This window comes from Diospyros lotus, chromosome 9 (assembly GCF_014633365.1).
Source record: "Diospyros lotus cultivar Yz01 chromosome 9, ASM1463336v1, whole genome shotgun sequence".
NCBI classification, from domain to species: Eukaryota; Viridiplantae; Streptophyta; class Magnoliopsida; order Ericales; family Ebenaceae; genus Diospyros; species Diospyros lotus.
This window is the reverse complement of record NC_068346.1, coordinates 1,149,633-1,174,421: the sequence shown is the minus strand read 5'-3', so window position 1 is coordinate 1,174,421 and position 24,789 is coordinate 1,149,633. Positions and strand designations below refer to the sequence as shown.

General features: G+C 40.7%; 3 protein-coding genes across 3 annotated transcripts; all 3 read right to left on the bottom strand.

Moving 5' to 3' along the window:
* Positions 1-2,654: 2,654 nt before the first annotated feature.
* Positions 2,655-3,856, bottom strand: LOC127809474 (uncharacterized). The gene is made up of 3 exons (XM_052348288.1): positions 3,451-3,856; positions 3,107-3,265; positions 2,655-3,001 (listed from the first exon to the last, which is right to left on the bottom strand). The coding sequence occupies exons 1-3, from the start codon at positions 3,775-3,777 to the stop codon at positions 2,957-2,959; spliced, it is 531 nt and encodes a 176-aa protein (XP_052204248.1). The 5' UTR covers positions 3,778-3,856; the 3' UTR covers positions 2,655-2,956.
* A 7,085-nt stretch (positions 3,857-10,941) lies between these two features.
* Positions 10,942-11,856, bottom strand: LOC127809988 (uncharacterized). The gene is made up of 2 exons (XM_052349203.1): positions 11,278-11,856; positions 10,942-11,226 (listed from the first exon to the last, which is right to left on the bottom strand). The coding sequence occupies exons 1-2, from the start codon at positions 11,854-11,856 to the stop codon at positions 10,942-10,944; spliced, it is 864 nt and encodes a 287-aa protein (XP_052205163.1).
* Positions 11,853-12,749, bottom strand: LOC127809987 (uncharacterized). The gene has a single exon (XM_052349202.1). It carries the CDS (start codon positions 12,747-12,749, stop codon positions 11,853-11,855), a length of 897 nt encoding a protein of 298 aa, XP_052205162.1.
* Positions 12,750-24,789: the final 12,040 nt, after the last annotated feature.

Genomic DNA, 24,789 nt, shown 5'->3' with positions numbered 1-24,789 from the left:
CCTTTCATTTCTTGTCTGGGTATGCCCAGTGTTCTTGTACAGTTTATTTGTTTTTAATACATTTACCTTTCTACCAAAAAAAAATGCATTATATCTATGGTTGCACAATGATTTTAAATTCTAACATTTCCTTGGATCAAGACGAGTATTTGAAGCCATGTTTGTACAATTCACCAAGTTAAAGTGAGATAAAATTCTAGAAGTTGTTGTAACCATTCAGATAAGTCTGAAGTTGTTCAAACAAAAATGTTACAAATGCAACAATGACATATGTGTATGGCGAGGAAAGAGGGAGAAAGAGAAAAGTACAGCCTCCGGCAAAGTCTACACCAAAATGACAGACCCTGACCTCATGATCCTGACAACCAAAAATGCATTCTGAAAATAAAGGTAAAGGGTAAAACCCTAAATTTGCATAAATTCGATTATAAAATGTTGCGACAGAGAGGCAGAAATTGACCTGATTCTCGACGCCGCCGGAAGACGGGAAAACTCAATTCAATTCAATTCGACGGAAGTGATTCATAAATCGAACAACAGTAACTGCATGGCCTCGATCAAACTCCAAACCCTAACAACAAAGAACAAACTCAGAAACTCTAATTACTGCAATCACATCTAACTTCCGGATGAATCCTGCCACGTGTATGAAGATTCAAGCACAAGATACAGCGAGTTAGAGTGAAACCTGATTGTTTGAAGTAACGAAAGACGAGAACCTCGAATCAGAGAAGCGAGAGCACTCGAGCGTGAAGACGAAGTGAGACAGGTATCGTTGCAGAGTCGCGAAAGCGGTGTGAGAAACGATAGATATGAAGCGGCTGAACACAGAAGTCGGGCGTTTTATAGGGAAACTCTCTCTCCGCCAACGCCAAGCGCTATGGAAGACACGTACGCCCCTCATGCATCAGCTTATTACAGATTACAGAATATTATACAGATTACAATATATTCTGTAATCTTGTATAATATTTTGATATATTCTGTAATCTGAATATAATAAAATATATAATGATAGTTAATTCATTAGTTTGACCGAATTGAAAAGCCGACTAAATGCTCCTATATTAATTTCCACATTTATAATCAAATATAATGACTTTTTAATAATATTATTTTTCTTTTATGAAGAATTTTAATAATAGGTAAATATTGAAAAAAATTTCTTAATTTATTTAACCTTTTTTACATATCAAAGAAAAAAATTAAATTAATTTAAAAATAAAAATATAGAAATATAATCAAAATAATAAAAAATTTGAATTGGTATACGAAAAAAATTAAAATATATAATTAAAATAATAAAAATTTTAAATAATAATAAAAAAATATAAAAGCAAAAATGCCGATTTCGCAGACTGTAAAAGAAGATATTAAATTATTTTTTAATTCTCAAAAAAAAAATATTACAGATAATAATTTTGTTGATTTATAATATCCAGGTCATCATCCTTGCTGGCACTGACACGTCATCAGTGACAATGGAACTCAACCACCCAGAAGTACTGAAGAAGGCCAGGGCGGAGCTGGACTCCTACGTGGGGCAAGATCGCTTGGTTGACGAAGCCGATCTCCCCAACTTGCATGACTTGCAAGCCATCATCTCTGAGACCCTACGACTATTCTCGCCGGGGCCGCTGCTTTTACCCCACGCGCCGTCCGCCGATTGTACGGTGCTGTGGGTCAATGCATGGGCCATTCACAGGGACCCAGGGTCTGGGCCGAGCCCACGTGATTTAAGCCCGAGAGGTTCGAAGGGCAGGAAATGGGATCCTAAATTTGGTGCCGTTTGGTGTGGGAAGGAGGACCTGTCCAGGGGATTGGGCTGGCCCATACGACGTTGGGTCTGGGCCTGGGGTTGTTGATCCAGTGCTTTGACTGGGAGACGGTGGGCGGGAAGGGAAAGGGCTCCCCACTCCCAAGCTTGAGCCGCTGGAAGCCATGTGCAGAGCACGTGAGGTGATGAAGAAGGGTTCTCTATCTCTCTGACTCTCTCTCCCTCTAAACCTGAAGCTAGCCATGAATGCTCAAGCTTGATGTGCTGTCTTCCATTTTTTTATGGCATAATATACATTGAAGTCTCTTTATTTTTTAAAGTACAAAACGCAAGATTTAATATTTTAATTAATTAAAATTATTATTTTAAATTCTTATATGATTAAAAGTAAAAAAAAATTATTATTTATATCACATACACACGTCGTATAAAAAAAATCACATTAATAAAATATATTAAATTAAATTTAATACATAAATATAATATTAAATTTATAAATAATTAAAAAAAAAAAATAAACAAATAAAAAATCAAATTAAAATACCTAAATTCTATAAAAAGATTTAAAAAAACTTAAATTTTATAAAATGACTTAAAAACATAAAAAAAACCCCTAAATTTTATTTAAAAAATCTTAAAAATTTATATTAAAATCAAATCTTAATATTTTACACTTTAAAAATTAAATATTATATTATTTAATTATTAAAATATAACTATATGTACTAAGCTTTTATTTATTTATTTATTTATAATAATGATGTATAATATAATATCATATCTCATATTAGCATCATATATTAGTCCTCGGTGCTTTTGCCGAGAACAGTGAATTCCCGAGGAGCTTTTAGATATTAGCTTCTTAAATTCCAACTAATATACGAATAGCATTTTCCATTGGCAGACAATGGGAGCAGAAAGTAGTGCTTGCTTTCAGTACAATTTTCTAGGCAACCAAACAGAACCATTCATCCATAATTTAAGAGCGGAAACAATGAATCATTTATGGATAACAACAGGGGATGAAGAAAGTCCGTGCATAAAGCATTAAAATAAAGAGTCAGTCACCCAGCCAATTCTTTAATCTTTCCACCAAACACATCCTTATCCACACCACCTTCCGTCTCCGTTGATTCCCACAACCATAACTCCGTTCTCTCCTCCGTCGTCGCCGGCGACCTAATCACTCTCGCTCCGGCTCGGCTTCCCAGAAACGTAGCCGATCTAACCAACAAAAACCATGATCCGGGAATTAACCCTTAGATTATTCAGATAATTGGGTATCAACAACTTGTCTAGTCTAATAACGGTGGATTTGATTTCAAGTACCTGATCGTCTTCCATGGCGGGTACCCAGTCATTGGTTGCAGGGTTGGTTCTGAACACCGCCTCTCTACGATCTCCATTTTCATGGCCGCCGCTCTCCACCCGGAGACCGTAACCGTCTCCGGCGCCGCCTCCGGCTACCTTTATGAACCCACTCCCCGTCTGCTCAATTCAAGAGAAACTGTCAACATCTTTTTGAATTCAAATCTGATAGAGATTAAGCCTCTATGACAGTGATTCCGTGCGATATGATCACGGCAAAAGTCAACCACCGATCAATATAAACAAACAGAGGAACACCCAAATCGACCTCAGAAATAGCCGCAAAACAAAGAAAAAATACGTACGGTGTGGTGTTGTTTGTCGATAGAATCCAATTGCTGGTAATACTGGGTCTCCACGAACTCGTCAGCGGCGGTATTGGAACCCGAAATTATTCCCTGAGATTGAGATTGCAGCGATCGGAGCTTCTCGAACTCCGGCGGAGGCAGATTCGCACCGGAAAAGTAAGATGCCGGAGACGGCGACTCGGGTTCGCTCCGGCAGGGCTTGGCGGGCCTCTTGGGGGCCATGGAATCGAACTTGGCCTTGACCTGCTCGGTGATCAGGGCTTGCTCGTTGGCGTCCAGTACCTCGTCGCTCCGGCTCGGCTTCACGGCGGTCAACTGGCCCATGGTGATCACGATGATTTGGACGCTATACGAGTTCGCCGACAAAGACGTATTGGAAAGGAAAGGAAGCTTGGCTCAGGGGAATTATATAGAGAGACGCAGAATGGGATTGGGGGACCCATCCGAGTGAAAACAATGGGCGGCATCTCCAACCAATGGGCCGCATATTTTAATGCTCTTTTAATTACGGTGACTCGGCCTTAATTTTAAATTTATAACCTTATTAATTTACGATTTTTTATTTAATTTTTAATTTATGACTTTATTAATCCAATACTTCTATTTTGTGACCAATTAGCCTTCCCGCGCGTGGCATTCACTCGGCTTAAAAGAAAAAAAAGATAATTTATTGTACAATATATTGTAAATTTTAAAAATAATTTATTATATTAAAATTTTTTTATAAAAAAATAATTTCCATAGTTAAGTTTGATTTATTATTGCAGTATTGTCAAGTTGAAGATAATGATGAAGAACGAGAAGAAGTTAACATTCTTGATAGTTGATTGTGAATTTATCATCAAATTGAAATTTTAGGAATTTGAAGTGTTGGAGTGGAATTAACGAAGATCATCTATTATTTTTTTAATATTTTATTTTTTATTAAAAAGGTATTTATAAAAAATTATTTTAATATAATAATTTGTTTTTCCTTTGACCCAAGTGAATGTCACGTGTTGAAGGGAAAGTTATTTTGGGTTTAATTAGTCACAACATATAAAAAAATTAATTCTAAATTAAAAGTCATGATTTGAAATCCTATAAATTGGATTGGTTTTTATTTTTTCAAACAAAATATATAGAAAGTATTATAAAAGTTTATTTTATTAATAAAATTTTATAACATCAAAATACTATATTTACTTGTATAACAGAATAAGTGATTTGAGTTGTAGCATTTTCACAAGGCATGGTGAAAATTAAGGCATTTTCAATTGGCTTACCATACCCCATGCCATTAGGACACATATGTCTTGGCCACCATTGGATATCTACCTGGGGTATTGGCGTAATTATGAGACCGAGGGCGTTCTCCTCATCACTTGCCCCCCACTTCTTGAGCTCTTCGGCCTGAAGGGCTCGAGGAGTGGTAAAGCTCTCAAGGCTCCTCCTCCTAATTTCTTGTCGATTGATATCTATAAGGCCCGAAGAGTTGGTCATATTTTTTATTTTTTATTTATTTTTTTGCACGTGTCAGGAGGGCACGGGGATCGATTGGTTTTGACGGCGATATCCTTTCCCAATGCGTTGTCCAAAGCCTTTTCGTCTTTCGAGCTCTGCCAACTCGGGGTGATTAATGCCCATTATTGCTCGTCCTTTGGTCTCTTACTCCTACAGTTTAAATAGGAACTCTTCACCCATTTTATTTCTTTTTCCACTCGACTTTCCTTCAGCTTTAGTTTTCCCTATGCCAGTAAGCTTTTTTCCCTTTTTCTGCGTTTCTTTCTACTACCCTTCTACTATGGCGATAATCGATTTCGGGAAGTTCAATTCCGCCGGCACGGAGCTTATTGAGTGGGAAAAACACCCTGTCGCCTCTATTCCATGCCAATGGATGAGCCAGACGGAGTGTCAGCAGTTCAGAGAAAAATACAACATCCCCGAAGAGTGGGAAGTGGAGTTCAATAGCCACTTGCGAGCGTGCCATCCCGTCGTCGGCCGCCTCTGCATTTACAAGTGTGCTTTCGATAAGGGCTTTCGACTTCCCCCCCGAAGAAGAGTAATGTCCTTACTTCAACATCTTACCATCGCTACTGCCTAGTTGTCCCCCTTCGGATGGCGATACCTGATGGGCTTCCTCCTTATTTGCCATACTGGTAAAATTGAGCCAACCGGGGACCTCTTCGACTACTTCTTCACGACCAACCGCGACCCAGGAGGGTGGATCTCCATCTCCCCCCAAATCGTAAAAGATGGCCGCCTCCTCGCCTGCAAGGGGTATCCCGAACTTGAGATTTCTGCCTCGACTCTCATGCAATCTGGCGGGTCGAAAGATTCTGAAGATTGGAAAGAGCGCTTCATCTTCGTCCGCCCTAGGCCATCTGGCTCTTCTCCAGAAATCTGGTCTGTCTGCAACGAGTGGACTCTAGATACCAAGCACAAGCGTCCGAGTGTTGAGACCATCGAAGATTCCACCTGCCGACTTATGAAGAACAGCCGGAACTGGGAAGAGGGATGGCTTTCCAATCCCAGCCTTACCAAGGCGGGCTTAGATGGCCAAAACTGTGAGCTCTTCTTCCTTCGTCCTCTTCTTTACTCCCTCTTCTTCCTTTTTCTGTATCTGATTTTTATCGTTATCTCATTCTCAGTTGAAGAGCTCTGGGAGATATCGTATTCTCCTATCACCGGAGAAATGATTTTGGACTTCCCCGGGAGTAAGGACCCCTCGGCTCCTCCCAGCAATTAGAGGATGTCGGAGAGGGTTGTACCTCCCGAGCGAGCTCCGAAGGGCAGGAAGAATAAGAGACCCTCAACACCTTCTAGGTCGCGAAGAGCGGTGGAGGGAGATCCCCGGACCTTCCAAGAGGCCTCCAAGAGCGACGCCACTGGAGGTTCGGGGGGCCCATCTTCCGAACCTCTCGCTTCTTAGACCAGAGACCCCCCGAACGCGCAGCAGGAAACCTCCACCATGCCTGCACCCTCGCCGATCCCTCATGAAGATGATTCGGCAACCATCGCACAGGTGTTTGCTGCAGTTCGTACAGAGGCCCAGAAAAAACAAACCTTGGCAGGTACGAAGTCCACTGCTATGTCTCCCAACATCCCTATCAGTTCAGTTTTTAAACGAATATTAACGCCATTAGCACCAGCGGGGCGTTCAGAGCTGACGGGGGAGGCTTCGCTGGAAGAGGCTTCAGCGTTATCAACGAAGGAAATATTAGCACGCCGGACAAAATGCCGTAGGATGGAGACCACCTCCCCGGCTGCCACTCCCTCAGAGCCTCCGGCTCCTGAAGCCACCAATGTTCCCTCAACAGCTCTGATCCTATCGGGGACCCTACGATCCCCGAACGAACCGGACTACAGCGCCGAGATTCTGAGGGTATGATCATGTTCTTTTCTCTTTTGATGATGCCCCCTTTTTTATGCGAGTGAGTCTTAACCCATGTTCTGTCTTCCCCAGAACCTTACAGAGTTCCAAGGTTTGGTCTCTCGACGAGAATCCGAACTTCACGCTCGGATCCTTTCCCTAGAGTCCGAGGTCGAAAGGCTCCGAGGGCTTGAGTCCCTCTCCTCCCAACTGTCGAGTCTTGAACATCGCGTTCACATTTTAACCAAGTCTGTTGAGCTGGCGTAGAAAGATGCCCAACTCGCCAACGAAGCCGAAGCTCAGGTGCGCGAGGACCTGGAGTTAGTCTAGAAGAACATGCTCGAGGCTAATCAGGCCAATTCCCGGCTCAGGGAGGAACTGGACGCCACTAAGGGCGTTAATAACCAGCTTCAGGAGGATATAAAAATGCTTACTCTAGAGCTGAAGGAGGCCAAGAAAGGATAGGTCGAAGCGCTGGAGTCTTATTCCCGGTGCAAGGAAGACCTTTGCACTGCTCATGTCCAACTTCAATCCGCCCTCAAGGATGCTCAAGTGGCTTTTCAAAATGGTCGCGAGGATTCGCGAGGATTTCCGAAGCTCCGAAGCTTATACCGCGGAACTAGAAGAAGTTCTTCGGGGCGGGTTCGAGCACATGAAGAAACTTGTCAAAGAGCGCTTCCCAAACCTGGATGTAGACTCCATCCCTTTCGACGTTGCTGTCGCCTTGTCCTCTTTAGAGTAGATATTTTTGTATCCAAACCTGTTGTCGCAATAATAAAAGTTTTAGATTTTTCGCATGATTTTCTTTTGCTACTGCCTTTTTGTTGTCTTGTTTCCTCTGCTTTTTATCGAGAACAAGAAAAGACCGTTGGGGATCAGGCTTGATCCTTCCTTTTTGCCACCCCTGTTTATCGCAGAACTTGGTCTTGCCATTTGCTAAAAAGGGTTCGGCCCCCCAAGGATCACGTCTGATCCCCGTATCTTCTTCGAGGGGTTGAGCTTCGGGAGGATCATATCTAATCTTTTTATATCTGTTGAAGGCTTAGGCTTTTCGAGAATCATATCTGATCCTTTGTGTTTGCCGAGGGTTCGGACCTTTCGAGGATCACATCTGACCCTTCGTTTTTGCCGGGGGTTCGGACCCCCCGAGGATGACATCTGATCCTTTGTTTTTGTCGGGGGTTCGGACCCCCCGAGGATCACATCTGATCCTTTGTTTTTGCTGAGGGGTCTAGCCCCATTGGGAGTATGTCAAATCTTTCTTTTTACTCTGATGTGCCTTCCCAAGTCTTTGGAAACGACGAGTTTTTACGCATAGGAGAAAAAATGAATTTATTCCTGGATAGCATACGAAAGCAACAAAGAAAATACTACCGCCCAGACATGTAATAAAGAATTATTACTATCAGATCATGTGAAAATAATAAAGAATTGTTACTGATAGAACTTTCTCAAGTTCTACACGTTCCACGCGTTTTTCACCGGTGTATCCTCGAGGGTCTGCAGTTTGTATACACCAAGGCTGAGAACTTCTGTTACTCTGTAAGGACTTTCCCAATTTGGTGATAACTTATTTGCTTCTCGGGCTCTCTGAACATCTACTCGCCTTAGTACCAAATCTCCCGGCAGGAAATTTCGTGCTTTTACTCTTCGATTATAGTATCTCTCTATGCGTTGATTGTAAGCAGCTTGTCGAATCTTCACTTGATCACGAAATTCATCAAGGAGGTCCAGGTTGTCCCTCAAACTTGTTCATTGGATTCTGGGTTGAATAGCTCTACTCTCAGGGTAGGTACTCCGATCTCAATTGGGATTAACGCTTCTGAATCGTAGCATAGACTGAATGGAGTTTCTCCCGTGGAGGCCTTCACCGTGGTTCGGTAAGACCATAGGATGCTCGATAGTTCTTCCACCCAACTACCCTTCGCCTTATCCACCCTCGCTTTTAAACCATGCAACAAAGTCCTGTTGGCAAGCTCAATTTGGTCATTGGCCTGGGGATGAGCTACCGAGGTGAATTGCTGCCTAATTCCCAACTCCTGGCACCATTCCTGAACAGACCGATCAAAAAATTGAGTGCCGTTGTCAGAGATCAGTACCCGAGGGATTCCGAAACGACAGACCACATTCTTCCATAGAAATTGCTTCACTCGCCGGGCGGTAATAGAGGCCACTGCCTCAGCTTTGACCCACTTTGTGAAATAATCGATAACAGCCATGATATATTTAACTTGGCCAGCCGCTGGGGGAAAAGGCCCCAGGATGTCAATACCCCATTGAGCGAAGGGGCAAGGCGTAGCCAGATGAGCTAGTGCAACCGTCGGCACATGGACCAGATTAGACGTTTTCTGGCATCGATCGCAGGTCCTGACTAGCTGCTCCGAATCTCGTACCATCGTTGGCCAATAGTATCCCTGCCGCAGAACCTTTTGACTAAGAGCCCAAGCCCCGATATGGCTTCCACATATGCCTTCATGAATCTCCCGTAGGATATAATCTGCCTCGCAGGGTCGGATACATTTGAGTAGTGGTTGTGAAAAAAACCTTCTGTATAGCTCCCCACTAACTAACACGAAATTTTGGGCTTTTCATTTAATCTCCCGAGCCTCCGACTCGTCTTCGGGGAGTCTCTCTTCTCTCAAATACGATGACAGAGGATCCATCCAGCTAGGCTCGTCCTCTACACATAACTGATTCGCCACTTCTTCGATACTCTTTTGCGGAAGAGACTCGATCCGAATTTCCCGAGAGCTCGTAGGGAAAGAAGAAGAAGCGATTCGGGATAACAAGTCCGCCTCCGTGTTCATAGCCCGAGGGACGTACTCCACCTTTACGTGTTGGAAACGTGCCATCAGCTCTTTGGCCATGGCCAAGTATCGCGCCATGTGACTTGCTCGAGCTTCATACTCTCCATTCACCTGTTGCACCACTAAATTAGAATCTGAACTCACCTCGACATTTTGAGCTCCCAACTGCTCAGCCAACCTCAGACCAGCCAACAAGGCCTCATATTCCGCTTCGTTGTTAGACACTCGGAATTCAAAATGTAAAGCATAAGGCCATGTTTGCCCTTCGGGACTTTTTATCATTAATCTTGCTCCTCTAACCCCCGAGGTCTAGCTTCCATCTACTGCCACCAGCCATGGTCCCTGGTTTTCTTCAGCGCCTTTGGGAGCTCCTATCCCTTCGGCAATAAAGTCTGCTAACGACTGTGCCTTAATAGCCGGCCGCGGCTTATACTCAATGTCGAAGGCGGTGAGCTCCACTGCCCACTTCAACATCCACCCTGAAAGTTTTGGTTTGCTAAGGACCTGCTTCAAAAGTTGATTAGTAAGCACTATAATCGTATGAGCTTGAAAATAAGGTCGGAGTTTCCTCACAGATATTATCAAGGCGAAAGCCAGTTTTTCCATAGGAGGATACCGGATCTCAGCTCCCGTCAACCGCTTACTCGCATAATAAACAGGCATCTAGATCTTATCTTCTTCTCGTATCAACACCGAGCTTATAGCCTCATTGGCCACTGCCAAATATATATATAATGGTTCTCCTGGCTTCGGTTTGGTAAGAATCGGGGGCGTGGCCAGGTGCTCCTTTAGCTTTTCGAAAGCTCTCTGGCATTCAGAATTCCACTCGAAGTTGTTTGCCTTTGATAAGACCTTGTAGAAAGGAAGGCCCTTGTCTGCCAAATGAGAAAGGAATCTGCCTAGGGCTGTCATCCTGCCCGTAAGGCTCTGTATCTCTTTCACACTCCTTGGGGCTGGCATATCCATGATACCTTTAACCTTCTCAGGGTTCACCTCAATCCCTCGATGGTGTACTATGTAGCCCAAGAACTTTCCTGCAGAAACGCCAAAAGCATATTTGACTGGATTAAGTTTCATATGGAACCTACGAAGGGTTTTGAAGCACTCCTCCAAATCCTCCGGATGACACTCAGCCACCAGGCTTTTCACCAGTATGTCGTCTACGTATGCCTCCATATTTCTCTAGAGCTGGTGTTGAAAAAGCTTATTTACTAAGCGTTGGTAAATGGCTCTTGCATTTTTTAAACCAAAAGGCATTATAGTGTAGCAGTAGGTTGCCTTGTTGGTAATAAATGCCGTCTTCTCCTGGTCCTCGGGGTGTAACGGAATCTAGTGATATCCCTGAAAAGCATCCAAGAAACTCATAAGCGAACATCCAGCAGTTCCATCAATTAGGGCGTCAATCCTCGGGAGTGGGTAACTATCCTTTGGGCAGGCTTTATTAAGATCGGTGAAATCAATACAAAGTCTCCACTTGCTCTGCCCTTTGGGAACCAACACGACATTCGCTAACCAATCTGGATAATCCATCTCCCGGATGTACCGCGCCTCTGTCAATTTTGCAACCTCCTCCTCGATTGCCCTAGCTCTCTCTGGGGCGAAGCTTCGTTTCTTCTGTTTGACAGGCTGAAAGCCTGATCAGATCCCCAATCTGTGTGTCATTACCTCTGGATCTACTCCTGGCATGTCCCGAGCAGTCCATGCGAAGATGTCTGCATACTGTCTAAGGAGTGACACTATCCGACCCCTCAGCGGGTCTTTTAACTCCATACTCACTCTTACGCATCGGTTTGGGCAATCTTCTTCCAATTTATCCACTGGCTCTGCGGTTTTGGGATCTTCAGGTCCTTCTAGTAGGAAACTGACCTCCTTCGGGGGGTTCGCTTGGGGGCCCGGAACGTCCCTTTGCGACCCTGCTTCCCTATCCTTTGCGATGCCTATGGAGGCCATATAACATTCGCGAGCTAAGCGCAAATCTCCCTGCAATTCGCCCGTCCCCCTATCTGTGGGAAACTTCACCATCATATGATATGTGCTTGGGATGGCCCGAAGGGCATTGAGACCAGATCTTCCTAGAATCATGTTGTAAGCCGAAGGCACGTCTGCCACCAGGATGTCTAGCATAACTCGAGAAGTTCGAGAGCCTCTCCCTACCGTCAATGGGAGCTGAATGATCCCTTCTAAGTATACGGCTTCACCATCAAATCCCACCAAAGGGACCTTCGCTGTCATCAACTGTGTCATTTCATACCCATGCCTAAAAAGGCCTGCCGATACAAGATTTCCGAAGAGCTCCCTGGATCCGCGAGGATCCGCCGAAGCTCCCATTTCTCGATCTCGACTGTTATCACCAGCGGATCATTTCGATTCGAGTATCCCGGGAGGTCGCCATCTGAAAAAGAAATTGGATCCACACTCCTCGATCTTTTCAGCCGGACGGCACCATCTCTTTCACCCTTCATGATCGGGACCTCCCTTGCTGCGAGTGTGTGGAATACCGGAGGCTGAGGATGATTATCTTCCCCTCGATGCAATCTCTCCCGCTGAGTCCGATTTCGATCCTCCGTGCGGTCCCTCTTGGGGGGGCTCCTCGATCGCGACCGTTGGTCCTTCCTTCCCCGAGAATCACCTGCTTTGGCCACGTAGCTCTTCAGGAAACCCCGATTGATGAGCTCCTGAATCTCCTCCTTTAATTGGTGACATTCCTCCGTATCATGACCAAGATCCCGATGAAAACGACAGTATTTACTTCGGTTCCTTTTGTCGGACGACGTCTTAATCGATCGAGGCTTTTTCAAGTAGTCTTTACCCTGAATAATAGCAAGGATCTCTGCCCTCGGGGCATTTAGAGGAGTAAAACCACCCGAATACCACCGAGGATGATGCTTTTCCCTTCGATCGTCATTCTTCCTTTCCTCCGGATGCTTCTTTTTATCCTTCTTCTCCACATGCTCTGCCCTCTTAGCCTGCATGACCTCTTCGACATTTATGTACTTCGTGGCTCGGCCTAATATGTCCGTGAACGTACTCGGGGGCATTTTGGCTAATGACTGGGCGAAAGGGCCAGGCCTCAGGGTGTTCTGGAACGCCACCATAGCTACGCTATGGTCAAAGTTCTCTATGCTCAAGGCCTCCATATTAAATCGTGAGACGAAATCCTTCAAGGGCTCTCCTTGGTTCTGCTTTATACTTACTAAGGCTATGGTAGACCTTCGATGTCTCCGGAGAGGTGCAAAATGCGCCAAAAAGTTGCCTCGGAGTTGCGCAAAGCTTACGGATGGAATGATGGGCCAGATTTGAATACCACGCCCATGCATGCCCCTCCAGGGTGGACAAGAAAACCCTACACCACATTGCGTCTGAGGCATCCTGTATCATCATGTGAGAGGTAAAGAGATCAAGGTGATCCATCAGGTCAGAGGTCCCCGCATAGGGCTTAATGGCTGGGATGCGGAGACGCTCCGGTGGTATGGCCGCCATGATCTCCGGGCTAAGGGGATGATTTATCCTTGCTCCCTGAACCTCTCCAGCCTTCGGCTTTAGGGCGGTCATCTCCTCCTCTAGCTGTCACAATCTTCTTTCCTACCGCTGCTGCACAAACGACAAGTCAAAAGACTCGTCTGCCTCGCCATGGCCATCATCTTGTCCTGGCCTCCGAGGATTCTCATTTCGCCGATAGGACTTCTCCTCTCTCGGGGGGTCATACCTTTCTTCCGCCCGAGAATGCTGGGCTTGCTGATGCTGGCGATCCAGAAAGCCCATGAGTAGCTCCGTCAATCGTTGCACTTGACCCTCTAGGAGTGCTATCCGATCAGGCGGAGGCGGAGGGCCCTCTGGACTCTGAGCCCTCCCCGAGGGGCTTTGGGGAGGGTTCTGCTGACTTGGCTCTGGAACAGGGTTACCCCCCGCGGCCCGAGATGGCTGTCTTCTGGTTGCCATTCAAGGCAAAAAAGGGCAAGATTGTCTCCACCTGCTACACTGGAGAGACAGAAGAGAAGAATGTCTAGCCCCACGGTGGGCGCCAATTGATGATGTAGAGCCGATCACCTTCTTCTATCTCGAACCAATCCGATCACCTTCTTCTGTCCCGAACCAAGCCGATCACATTCTTCTGTCCCGAACCAAGTACCTGCAAAAATGGTGGGGACTTGCTCCCCCGGTCAATCTCCGACGATCAAGTCAGATCTCTCATCTCCTCGAATTCAGTATGTTTACTTAGATTATATGCCGAAAAAAAGAAGGAAGAAGCAGACCCCCATTTTCTCTTACCTTGTCTTCCCCTTTTAACCTTTTCTCGGGATAGGGATCATGGAGAGATCTTCGGGATCTCCCCTCTGCCTTTCTCGGAACCCTCCTGATAAGGATTTTATAATAGCATCAGTCTCCGAGGGGTTCGGGATAGCTGTTGCCTCCGTGATCTTCGGCGAGTTAGTATGTTCCCACGGCCTCAGAGATTTCCTTACTGAGTGCTTATCCGATTGATGTGACGATACTTATCTACCACGTGTTTTCTAGATTTAAACAAGATGATTGCGGGTGAAAACTCCCTATTAGGACACATATGTCTTGGTCGCCATTGGATATCTGCCTGGGGTATTGGCGTAATTATGGGACCGAGGGCGTTCTCCTTATCACAATGTTATTTTAATACTCAATTGTGACGTATGTGTATTAATATGTTATATTTTATATTATATTAATATATATATATATAATTTTTTAATACATGATTATCACTAATAGCGGGAACACCTTATAAATGACCAATTAACACAAACTTGGGGCACAAAAGCATAGTAAAGATAGGAAAAGCGACACCCACTAACAAGATACACATTATCTCAAATAAAGTATGTGTATTTATTGTTGCTCAGGGAAAATATTTAGTATTATTCATTTTGTATTTATAAAATTGAATCTGAACCAAAATCATATGGGAGGACAAGATTTAACGTTTTGTCATTTAATTAAAATTTTGAAAACCCTAAATCTTAAACTTAAAATTGACTACGAGACTTGTGGAGATTTTATATTTAATTAACAATTAAATTAATTATAACTAGTTCTATTGTTTCTTCATTGAATTTAAATACTTGAAGGGTTAGAAGTCAGGATGGGAATTTGGATTGATAGATCATAATCGTGTCGTGTGTCTCGAGACACATGTATAATATGTATATGACAAATTTAAATATGTGTCATTTAATTAATTATATCAAATCTCTTAAATCAAACTTGAACTTATTAAACGAGTGACATGATACTACACGTTTAATATGCTTAATTAAATGAGTTAACTAGGTAGTGTCAATAACAATATAACACATTAAATCATTTATTAAATAGATCAATCTGATCTCGACACATTAACAAGAAAATCTGTCAACACACAAAACCAGATTAATATTTAACATACAAAAATCTATTAACACACAAAGAAATAGATTAATATATTAACATATCACACATTTAACCTGTCAACATACAAAAATAGGTTAATATTTAACCTGTTATAACACATAATACCTACTAAAAATCCAACATATAAATAACTTACATACAAAATTACAAAAGTTAACAGGAGTCGTATCTTTATTAATCTAAGAAAAAGAAATAACCAAAACATTTTATACTTTTACTTAAAAACAAAGAACATATCCTTTTCAAATGATAGTGCCGACCCTCGTAATTTAAATCAAAAGTTATATCTCTTTGATCAATAGTCATGACTAATCACATTTCTTCAACAATGTGTGCATGGCTGCCACAATTAATTCAAACCCTGGAGCATCTCATGGTCAATCAATGCATCCCTTCCCACTAGACATGATGCAATGGTATATATATATCTGTGTCCGGGCATAGCCCCTACAATGTGTCATTTGTTGTGGAAGCAAAGACTAAGAGAAGATAGATAGATACACTTGTGATCATGGCAAGTAGGGGGCAACAATATGGATGGGGCATAGGATCACTGACCGCATTCCTTGTTGTCCTCATCCTTATGATCTTTCTCCCTCTCGCCATGGGCCCGGGCTCTCTCGGACCGCCGTCGTGGCCGGTGCTGCTGCTTATTCCGGTGATACTCATTGGGCTTCTCTTCTCTCTTTGCCTTAGTTCTTGAATCCATCCACAACATCATAGGTGCTTGATGCGCATCGTAGACACATTTTGTAGTTTATCCTTTGTTTATGTAAGGGTTCGTGGTCAGTCATCTATATGGCATTTGGAGGGCATCTCTATTATGTTCTAAATGCGATGACATATTATAGTTAAATTCAAGTCTGTTGATTCACTTAGTTGATTGTCTATTGTGTATGCTTTGGTACAAAATTCCAATTCTAATGCAAAACGAAAATACTATTTTAATATTCATTTGTGACACTCGCAAACCCGTGTTATTAAAAATATCACAAACATTATCTTATTATATTATATTTTCACTTCTTAGTACTCTTTTAAATTAAGAGAAAATATTTGATTATAATATTCTTTTGTTAAGGGTGAACAAGTTATAAAGAATCGACTAACATTAGTTTGTGACACGAATCATAATAAAGAGGTATGAAAAGCGAGATCCAAGTGATAGGGTCACCTATCTATTAGAGGTGGTCCCTCAACCTACTTTTTTAATTAATGATTAAACAACCTATAAGAAGTCGACTAATATTAGTTTGCGTCAAAAACCATAATAAGGGTTAGAGATAACATATTTACCAAATTGACCATATCTAGGCAATTGTTAACTACAAGAGTCAATGACAACTTATCTACCACATTCAATCTTTTAATCTAAGTGGTGTAGAATAATGTTATTTATTTATTTATTAATGATTAGACAATTTATATAACATCAGCCAATAATAGTATTGTGTTATTTCTTATAATAATAAGAAAATAACAACATAACACATGGGTTTAAATATTGAGTTATATTATATGATATTTGAATTTAAAAGATTTTATTTTTTGAGATTATTTAATCTCTACAAGGTACACGGAGAAAAGGGCTCTTGCCCCTAGTCCTACAACAAAAACTCTCGATTTGAGTGGTATTGTATCCAACAACAATTTGATTACCCAAACAAAAGGGTCTCTTGCCCCAAATCCATGCTACAAAATATTATTTAAGTTCCCTATCCATGCAATACAAAATTATTTGAGTTAGGGCAAGGACCCATATTGATGAATTTGGGGGCATTTGATTGACTTTCAAGAAAGAATAAAATTTGAAAAAATTGGTGGGTTTTTAAATTTATTGTATTTTTTAGTAAAATTTTAATATTTAATAGTTAATATTTTTATTTTTATTATATATTTTACCAATCAAAATTTAAAGTTTTATCCAGACGTGTAAATTAACTAAATTCCCTAATCAGTGTATGAAAAGAAAGTTACAAAATAATTTTCTAAATGGTCTCAAGGTTCATCATAATGAAATTTTTCATTTACTTAGAGTTGTAGAGCAAACGAAGTGTAGGTTTTAAAGAGAGTGAGATGGTTCAAGCCAAAATCTATTCGTGATTGGGATTTTTCAATTTTTTCACGTGACAAAAAAATAAAAAATAATATTATAATAAAGCGTTTCAACTTTTTGACTAACATCAAATAGAACGTACGCCCTTCCAAGCTTTGGTAATAATTTGTGACATGTGTAGAGGAAATAGGCGACAACATGCTGAAAAACTGCCTCAAATTGCCACATTCGTCTCCAGAGTTTCTTAGTTTATAATTTCCTCTCTTCAATCCTCCATGGCAGATCAATTTCAAAGCCTGTCTGTCCCAGCCAAAGAAGCCAACTGCATACCCTTTAAGTCTACGAACAATCTTCCATGGCGGTTCAGCAGTACTGTGTTCAAATATTCATCATCGTCTTCATCTTCGTCTTCGTCATCGTTTGGCATTCCAGCTTTGTCACGTTAGTAATTTTTTCATATAAAAAAATTATTGTGTAGTCCAACTTTGTCACGTTAGTTGGTCAACGGCTGACTATTTTAGAAAATGAAAACAGACGTCATGTAGAAACTTACGCAGCCAGTGAGATTTTGTATTTTCTTTTCAATTTTTATTTTTATATATAAATACATACAATTCCAATAATCCGACTATATCTCTCAAACTAATAAAATCGATATATGTCAATCTTCACGTCAAATGATGGTTTGAGATATGAGTATGTTTTGTACTCTAAGATATTATTTAAAAAAATAATTGAATGTTTTCGCCATAAAATGTTGACATTCGCATTAAATACTTAATAATATCTAGAGAGATGTAAATGTGATGATCTTTGTCCTTATATAAGCAATTGCAACTATATGGCGCTTACCTCCGACAAGTTTTTTTTTTTGTTGCAAGGCTCACCTCTTTTTGTTTTAATTGTTGAGCTCGTGGAGTTTGTACTCGAGATTATTTGTTTGTTTGTGAAGGTTGAAATATGTCATATCTTCTATTGTAATGCCTTATCATAGTTTTTTTTCTTATCTTATATGATTGCTCGGGGTATATCCTAATATTGGCTGCTGTATCCTCTTTTTTTTCGTTCAATAAAAATTTTATTAAAAAAAAAGGGACATATTTCAGTCTAAACCTATGTTCTAACAACCTTGGGTTTCTCTGTATATAAAGTATAATTAAGTAATATTTGATTAATCACTTAAGACCGTTCAAAAGATATGAAACTATTTCAAAGCTTTGGTCCAATTCAAATTCAACCTCTTAAGGGTCGTTGGTCCCCCAACTCCCAAGTCTTCACATCGCAACCTTTTTTCCCATGGCGATGGCTGCCCATAGGTCTGGAATCAACGCAACACATATATTATTCAAATTGGTTTTGCTATTTGATTGCGAAATTGTTACATTTTATTGGATGTTGGGTAATAATTTTATGTAAAATTATTTACTTTTGTGTAACATATATCGGTTTCCAGTGTTACGTAAAATAAATAAACACTAGTGTTAGGTAACATATCGGTTTCGAGTATGTAATAAATTCGTGTTTGAATCGGGTTTTTGGATTAAAATTCAAATCCTATATCTCTAAATTGCAGCTTACCATTCAACAATTAAGACTCCCAAAGTCCCTCTCCTCAGTCTTGTCTCCGCCCAGAACCTCCCCAGTTGCTTCCTAATCCTAACCATCTATCCATGACTCAAATAAACCCACGTGTCTTTTGAACACCGTCGACGTGACTATCTATATATATATACGTGCTCCTTCCAACAACGTTGTATCCCCAGCCATCATCACTAGAGTTTTAGTTACGAAACCTTAACCATCTCTCCTGCTCCGGCCGTAACATATTCAATGGCTGCCAACGCCAATTCGTCTTTCTTCCGCTTCTGTTTCATCGCCTTGCTGCTCGTCGTCTCCGTTTCCCGTCCGACCCAAGCCGGCCGCCCTTTGAACGTGCTGGAGATTGCCATCGATGGGTTGGCTCTCGGTGCGATTAAGGACTCGGGGCCTAGCCCCGGCACCGGACATTCATTTGCCGCCGGCAGCCAAACACTCGGCGGAGTCAAGGATTCCGGTCCCAGCCCCGGCGAGGGCCACAAATACGTCACCGGCACGCAGCATTAACTCCGCCACCTCAACTCAATTCTTTGCTCATCGGCTACCAATATTATATGTTTGATCTCATACATATATACGTATCTATATATGTATGTAAGGTTGCGTCCATTGGTTCCTTTTTTTTTTTGATATATGTTGGTTCTTTCATTCTTATTGGGCATAATAATTCATGTACTGTTAAGCAAATCCTTGAAAGCTGTTCTCTTTGTAGGCTTGTCATTTACTCATGTTGTAATTAATATATGCTTAATTTCATAATATTTATGAAATTATGTTTATTCATAAATTTATTCTTAAGATTCTTTTCAACAAGAGTCCATCACGAATTGTTACCTATCTCACTAGTTAAAGTCTAATATGTACACCGTTAAATAAATCATGACACGTATTTTGTTAGATTCTCTATTAATTGGTAAAAAATCTCTTAACTAAAAGATATTAAAAGTTTAAAGATCTTGATTGAAGATGTCGTAAAAAAATCTCATCAAGTCATTATACACTTGACTTATAAAAAATAAGGTGTCCATAAATAAATATATCTATCATTTAGAAACTTAATATTATTTATTTTATTTAATCTCTAATGCTAACTTCATACCATACGAGAAGACGTACAGAATCTGACCTTTACAAGAGCATTCATACTTGAATGTATTTGGTGATGTTTCTAGGCATCATCACTTCTCTTTCGGTACCTCAAAAAAAATAATATATCATATTCATTACATTGTGAGTCAATAATTAATAAAGATTTAAAAGAAATTAAAGTCGCACTAATTTTAGTACCCGTGCAGCTTACTTTGAAAATTATACGAAATGAAATACAAGCTGTCATTATAAAAATATTAATTAATTAATTAAATTGTTTAAATATTAAAGATAAAATATAACAAATATATTTTATTTAAAAATAATATATATTTATTATTACTTAACTATTATTTTTAGAACAATAATTAAATAATCATATGACAAAGTCAAGATATACTATTTTGGCAACTATGAAATGATCATGTCTTATCAAAATCCTAAGATAACTAACAAATCTCTCTAGAGAAAAATGGATGTTTTTTTTTGTCAATTCCATGATACTTATAGACAGTCCACTGACAAATGTCGCGAGTTAATAAACCAAATAGAGGCTTTGATTAGGGAGAGAAAATTGAGAAAATTTGTTGACATCGAGGCTTAGACAGATTAACCCAAGGACAAGGGGGATAATCAAATCCAAAAAGAATGTCCCGACAAGCAAGGGCTAAGGAGCACAATTCACTATTCAAATGACTAGGCCCTCCAAGAGCCAACCATTCTCCAACTAAGGTCCATGAAAGAATTCATGAAAAACACTTGCATAATGTAGATGCTCCATAGAAGTAAAATAGACAAGAGATTGAATGCAAACCATTTAAAATTATATTAGGTTGTATTTCATTGCATTATTTAAAATTTAATTTTAGGCAATGATTGTCTAGAAAACAAAAATCATCCCACCCTCTTAGAAAATGAATTCTATGGAAAGAAATTTTAAATAGTTGTACTATACATATTTTTTTATAGAAAAATTAAAAGTGTTTGATTGCTTACATAGAAAATATGTGTACTAATTATATATTTTCTATAATAAATGTGTGCAATCTTATAGTAAATGATGACTACTTTAAGAACTTTTACCCTGTTACAATTTTTTATTTGTGCATTTTTTTTTTCAAGACAGTGGATGCTTGAAAAGGACAAAAATCTTAGTAAACAAGCAAACTTGGATTCAGAAACAAAAAACTAAGAATTATTAGTGTTGTGTACCATAATGTTAGATTTGGATGACATCTAGCGAATTTTTTTTAATGCATTAATTGTATTTTTGTATAAATCTATAAAATATAAAGTTTTCTTCATTCATATTTTCTCCAATTATTTATATGAATGAGTTTTTAAATCTTTTGTGTAAGAATCTTATTCTCAAGATATTGAGACTATTTGACATGATTCTCTGGTAACATAAATTTTTAAATGATACCTAGTCTTTAGATTCTTTGAAATGGGACTCCAATTAATTGAACATGGACTAGCACTGGGGTTACGACCTCGTTCAGTATGGGGATACTGATGGGAAGATGGTGTGTTACGTGCTATATGACATGATATGTTATTAGTAGACTTGTGGGTGGTCATTGGGGAACGATCGACCAAATGTGACGCTGATGACTGACCACATGGTATGATGGATAGTGGTCAAGTCATCAGGTTGCGATTGTGTGTTGATTCTTAAACTTGAACCAACGCGTTGTTTTGTGTATTGGTGTTCGAGATTTGCTAAAGAGTCGAGCCATTTAATTGGGAGGTGGGAACCTTCATCTATGTGGTTTCGTATTGCTAGCATATGGAGACATATGTTGGGAATAAGATCCGTTGCTCTCGTCAATATTTGATGGGATAAACATCTTATGTGATATACTATTAATGTGATGGGATAGTTCCTGACTAGGACGCAAATTGAAAGCCAAAAAAGTGTTTCATGATGTAATACCCGGAAAATTATTAAGAAAATAAATGATATTTAATGAAGGGTATAACTGGAATTATCGAAAGAATAAGGCTATATGACACACTAACGTAGTCTTAGATGATTAAATCAGTCAGAGGGAGTAACCCGGACCTTAGATAGCTAAAGAAAATTGTACAGTATCGACAAGTGATTCGAATTATGATTTTTAGTGATGAAAGAAGTGGGATCGGGAACAGTTTTCGGTACAGCTGTCGACCGGGCTGAGAAAATCGAATCGACGTAGGAAACATCCAGAAGATCAACGGAACGTGTCAAGGACTAATATATAATGTGTAGAACAACCCTTAAGCGATTTCGGGTTGAATCAAATGGATTTAAGGACTATTTGACCAGTTGGGCCTAAGTGCAGTTTTCTAAATTTGCTCGAGAAAGGTCAAGACAGTAATTTTTCAGAAGTTTCAAGGACCAAATGAAGAGTGCTAATCTTGAGGGCCTTAATGGTGTAGTTGGATTTATCAGGGGTATCATGGAAAGAAGAAAAATGAGATTAGAGAAATTATGGGGGTCAAAGTGCAAAAATGGAAAAATTGCATAGTGTGAACACGGCACCTGCAAATCGGCCGCCGCAAATCCTTGCACATGGAGGCCAAATCTGGAGATTGGACGGCCGAGGCTTGCTTGGGGGAGGTCGTATACGGCCATAGGAGTCTTGGGGAGCAAGGGTTGATCGGTGATTGGCCGGATTTTAGCTGATTTTCGGGTATAAAAGGAGGCCGCGAGTTCGAGCTTTTAAAAGCATAAATCGACCAAGATTTTGAATGTTTCTGGGCGAGTGATTAAAGGGCTTTTGGTCGCAAGGAATCAAGGATCACTTTGGGATCGATTTGAAGCATTTTGGTGTATGTTTGAGGGGTGTTCGAACTTGGCCGAGGGTTGGAGGCGGTCCGCCACCGCCGACCTGCAACTGGCCGTTTGGGCCACTTTCCGGTGGCCTTTCGGCCTAAAAATGGTACCATCTTGATCGATTCTCCAAGGGCTTCAAGGGGGTACCGGTTTTGCAGCCATCGGAGCAACCGCCGGTGACCGGTCTTGAGGAAGAAGACGACGCGCGTGGCTGCACGCGCCAGCTTCCACGCGCAGACACGCGCCAGGCGCGTGTGATAGGGGCATTTTGGTATTTTTCTTTCAGTATTTTTGTTAATTTATTTTAGGAATTACTGTGTTGAAATATTTTGGAAAATAACTAAGGAAATAATTATTTTGGAATTATCAAGGAGAAAATTGGGAAAATTGGGAGAAAATAGAGAAAATTAAGGAAAAATTGAGGGAAATGGATTTTAATGCTTCCTCAATTAAATATGATATTTAGGAAGTATCTTGGCTGGAGGTTGAGCACAAGTTCAAGTATTTGGGATTTGACGCGCAAATCGAGGTGTTGCACAAGGAACGAGGCGATCTGATTACGTTCGAGGTGAGTGGTTTGATTCCAACTTTTCCTTGTCTTAGAAGTGTTTTAGGTGATTGTGGTAAGTTCTAGTGAGCGATTATACCCTCCTAGACATAAATTGTTTTACAAGGCTTTTACTTATGATCATTGTGTCGATATTTGCTTCATTGCATTAACTGTTTTATTTTAAGATGTTGGTGCATGGCGTGTAAATTTTCATATCATTTGGGGTCAAGTTTAATTGCATCGTTGGGTCCGTATGGGGCGGGATGGGGTCTGCTTGAGATTGGGACAATGTTAATCCAGGTGAACGGGTGTCACACTGGGGGCACTCGAGGGAATAATGTTAAACCAGGTGAACGGGTGTCACGACGGTGCACCCGAGGGATTAACGTTGGACCAGGTGAACGTGTGCCACAGTGGGACATTCGAGGGATTAAGTATGTCAAGGTGATATCTCGAGTTAGACGTGTCTTGCATGTTGTCGTACAGTATCTCATGTTCGTATGTCTTTCATGCATTGTATAACTGTTTCATACCTTCACTTAGATGTTTATCATCTAATCTGGGTTATGCCCCTGGAACGTTTAATGTTCCAGCCAGGGACTGCTGCGAAGGCAAGGATGTGGCCGGTTGAGGGCCAATGATGCTTAGTTTGTTAGTCGTTGTAACATTTGGAGGCTTTAGTATGTATTTCAGGTTGTAAATGAACAGTTGTATAATAGCGATTTTTATCATTTGATCTGTATTAAGTAATTTTGCTATGGAAATACAATGGTGTTTTGGTATTAGTGTATCCGCTGCGTTGTATTAAGACTCGTTTAGTTTAAGATTATTGATCTTGATGATTAAACGGGCAAGACTGGGGTTCGCGGGGTTTTGTTTCTGCATGTGAAGATTGTTCTTGAAATACCGCGCGTGTGTAACTTAAAGACAAAAAAAAAAGAAATCTCGGGAATACCCTTATAGTGACACGCCTGGCGAGACGGGGTGTTACAATTGGTATCAGAGCCCTAGGTTAAAACCCTAGGACGATTTGGTTAGGTTGTTGAATTTAGCATGATTAGAACTATTGAATGAGAACTTAGAATGGGATTATGGATTCTAGGAGACATTCGGAACATAGTCGAAATGGTATGGAGACTCTAGAAAGGTGAAATTTGAGGTTTTCAATTTGAATATACTTTCAGCGTCAAGGGAAGACGAACAAGTTCTATTCACATCTTTTGGAAATTAGGAAGCTAGTGAAGAGGGTCGTTGAAATAAAAGAGATATATGACCCGAAACCTTTGAGGAATAAATACTTTAGTGATTCTGGTACAACTTGAAGTATAGTATAAAATCTCTTTCGGAAGAATCTTAGTGAATCGTCTTAGTACCCTCCCGTTTGGGACATGTTAAATAATGGTGGTGTCATGCCTTGACAAAGATAAGTGAAACGATGGAGATTATTAGGAGAACCTGTTAAGGGCGAGGGAAGGAAAAACGACTTGAGAATCTTAAGGTTAAGTTAGATATCCAAATTGAGGACTTAAGAAGAACGGATTCAGTTAGGGCTAACTAGTGAAAATCTCGAACGGAGACTTAGGGGAAGGGAGCCGATAGGTCATAAAGACAAAATCCCTGCTTGGAGATTTGGGGGTTTGTTGGTTG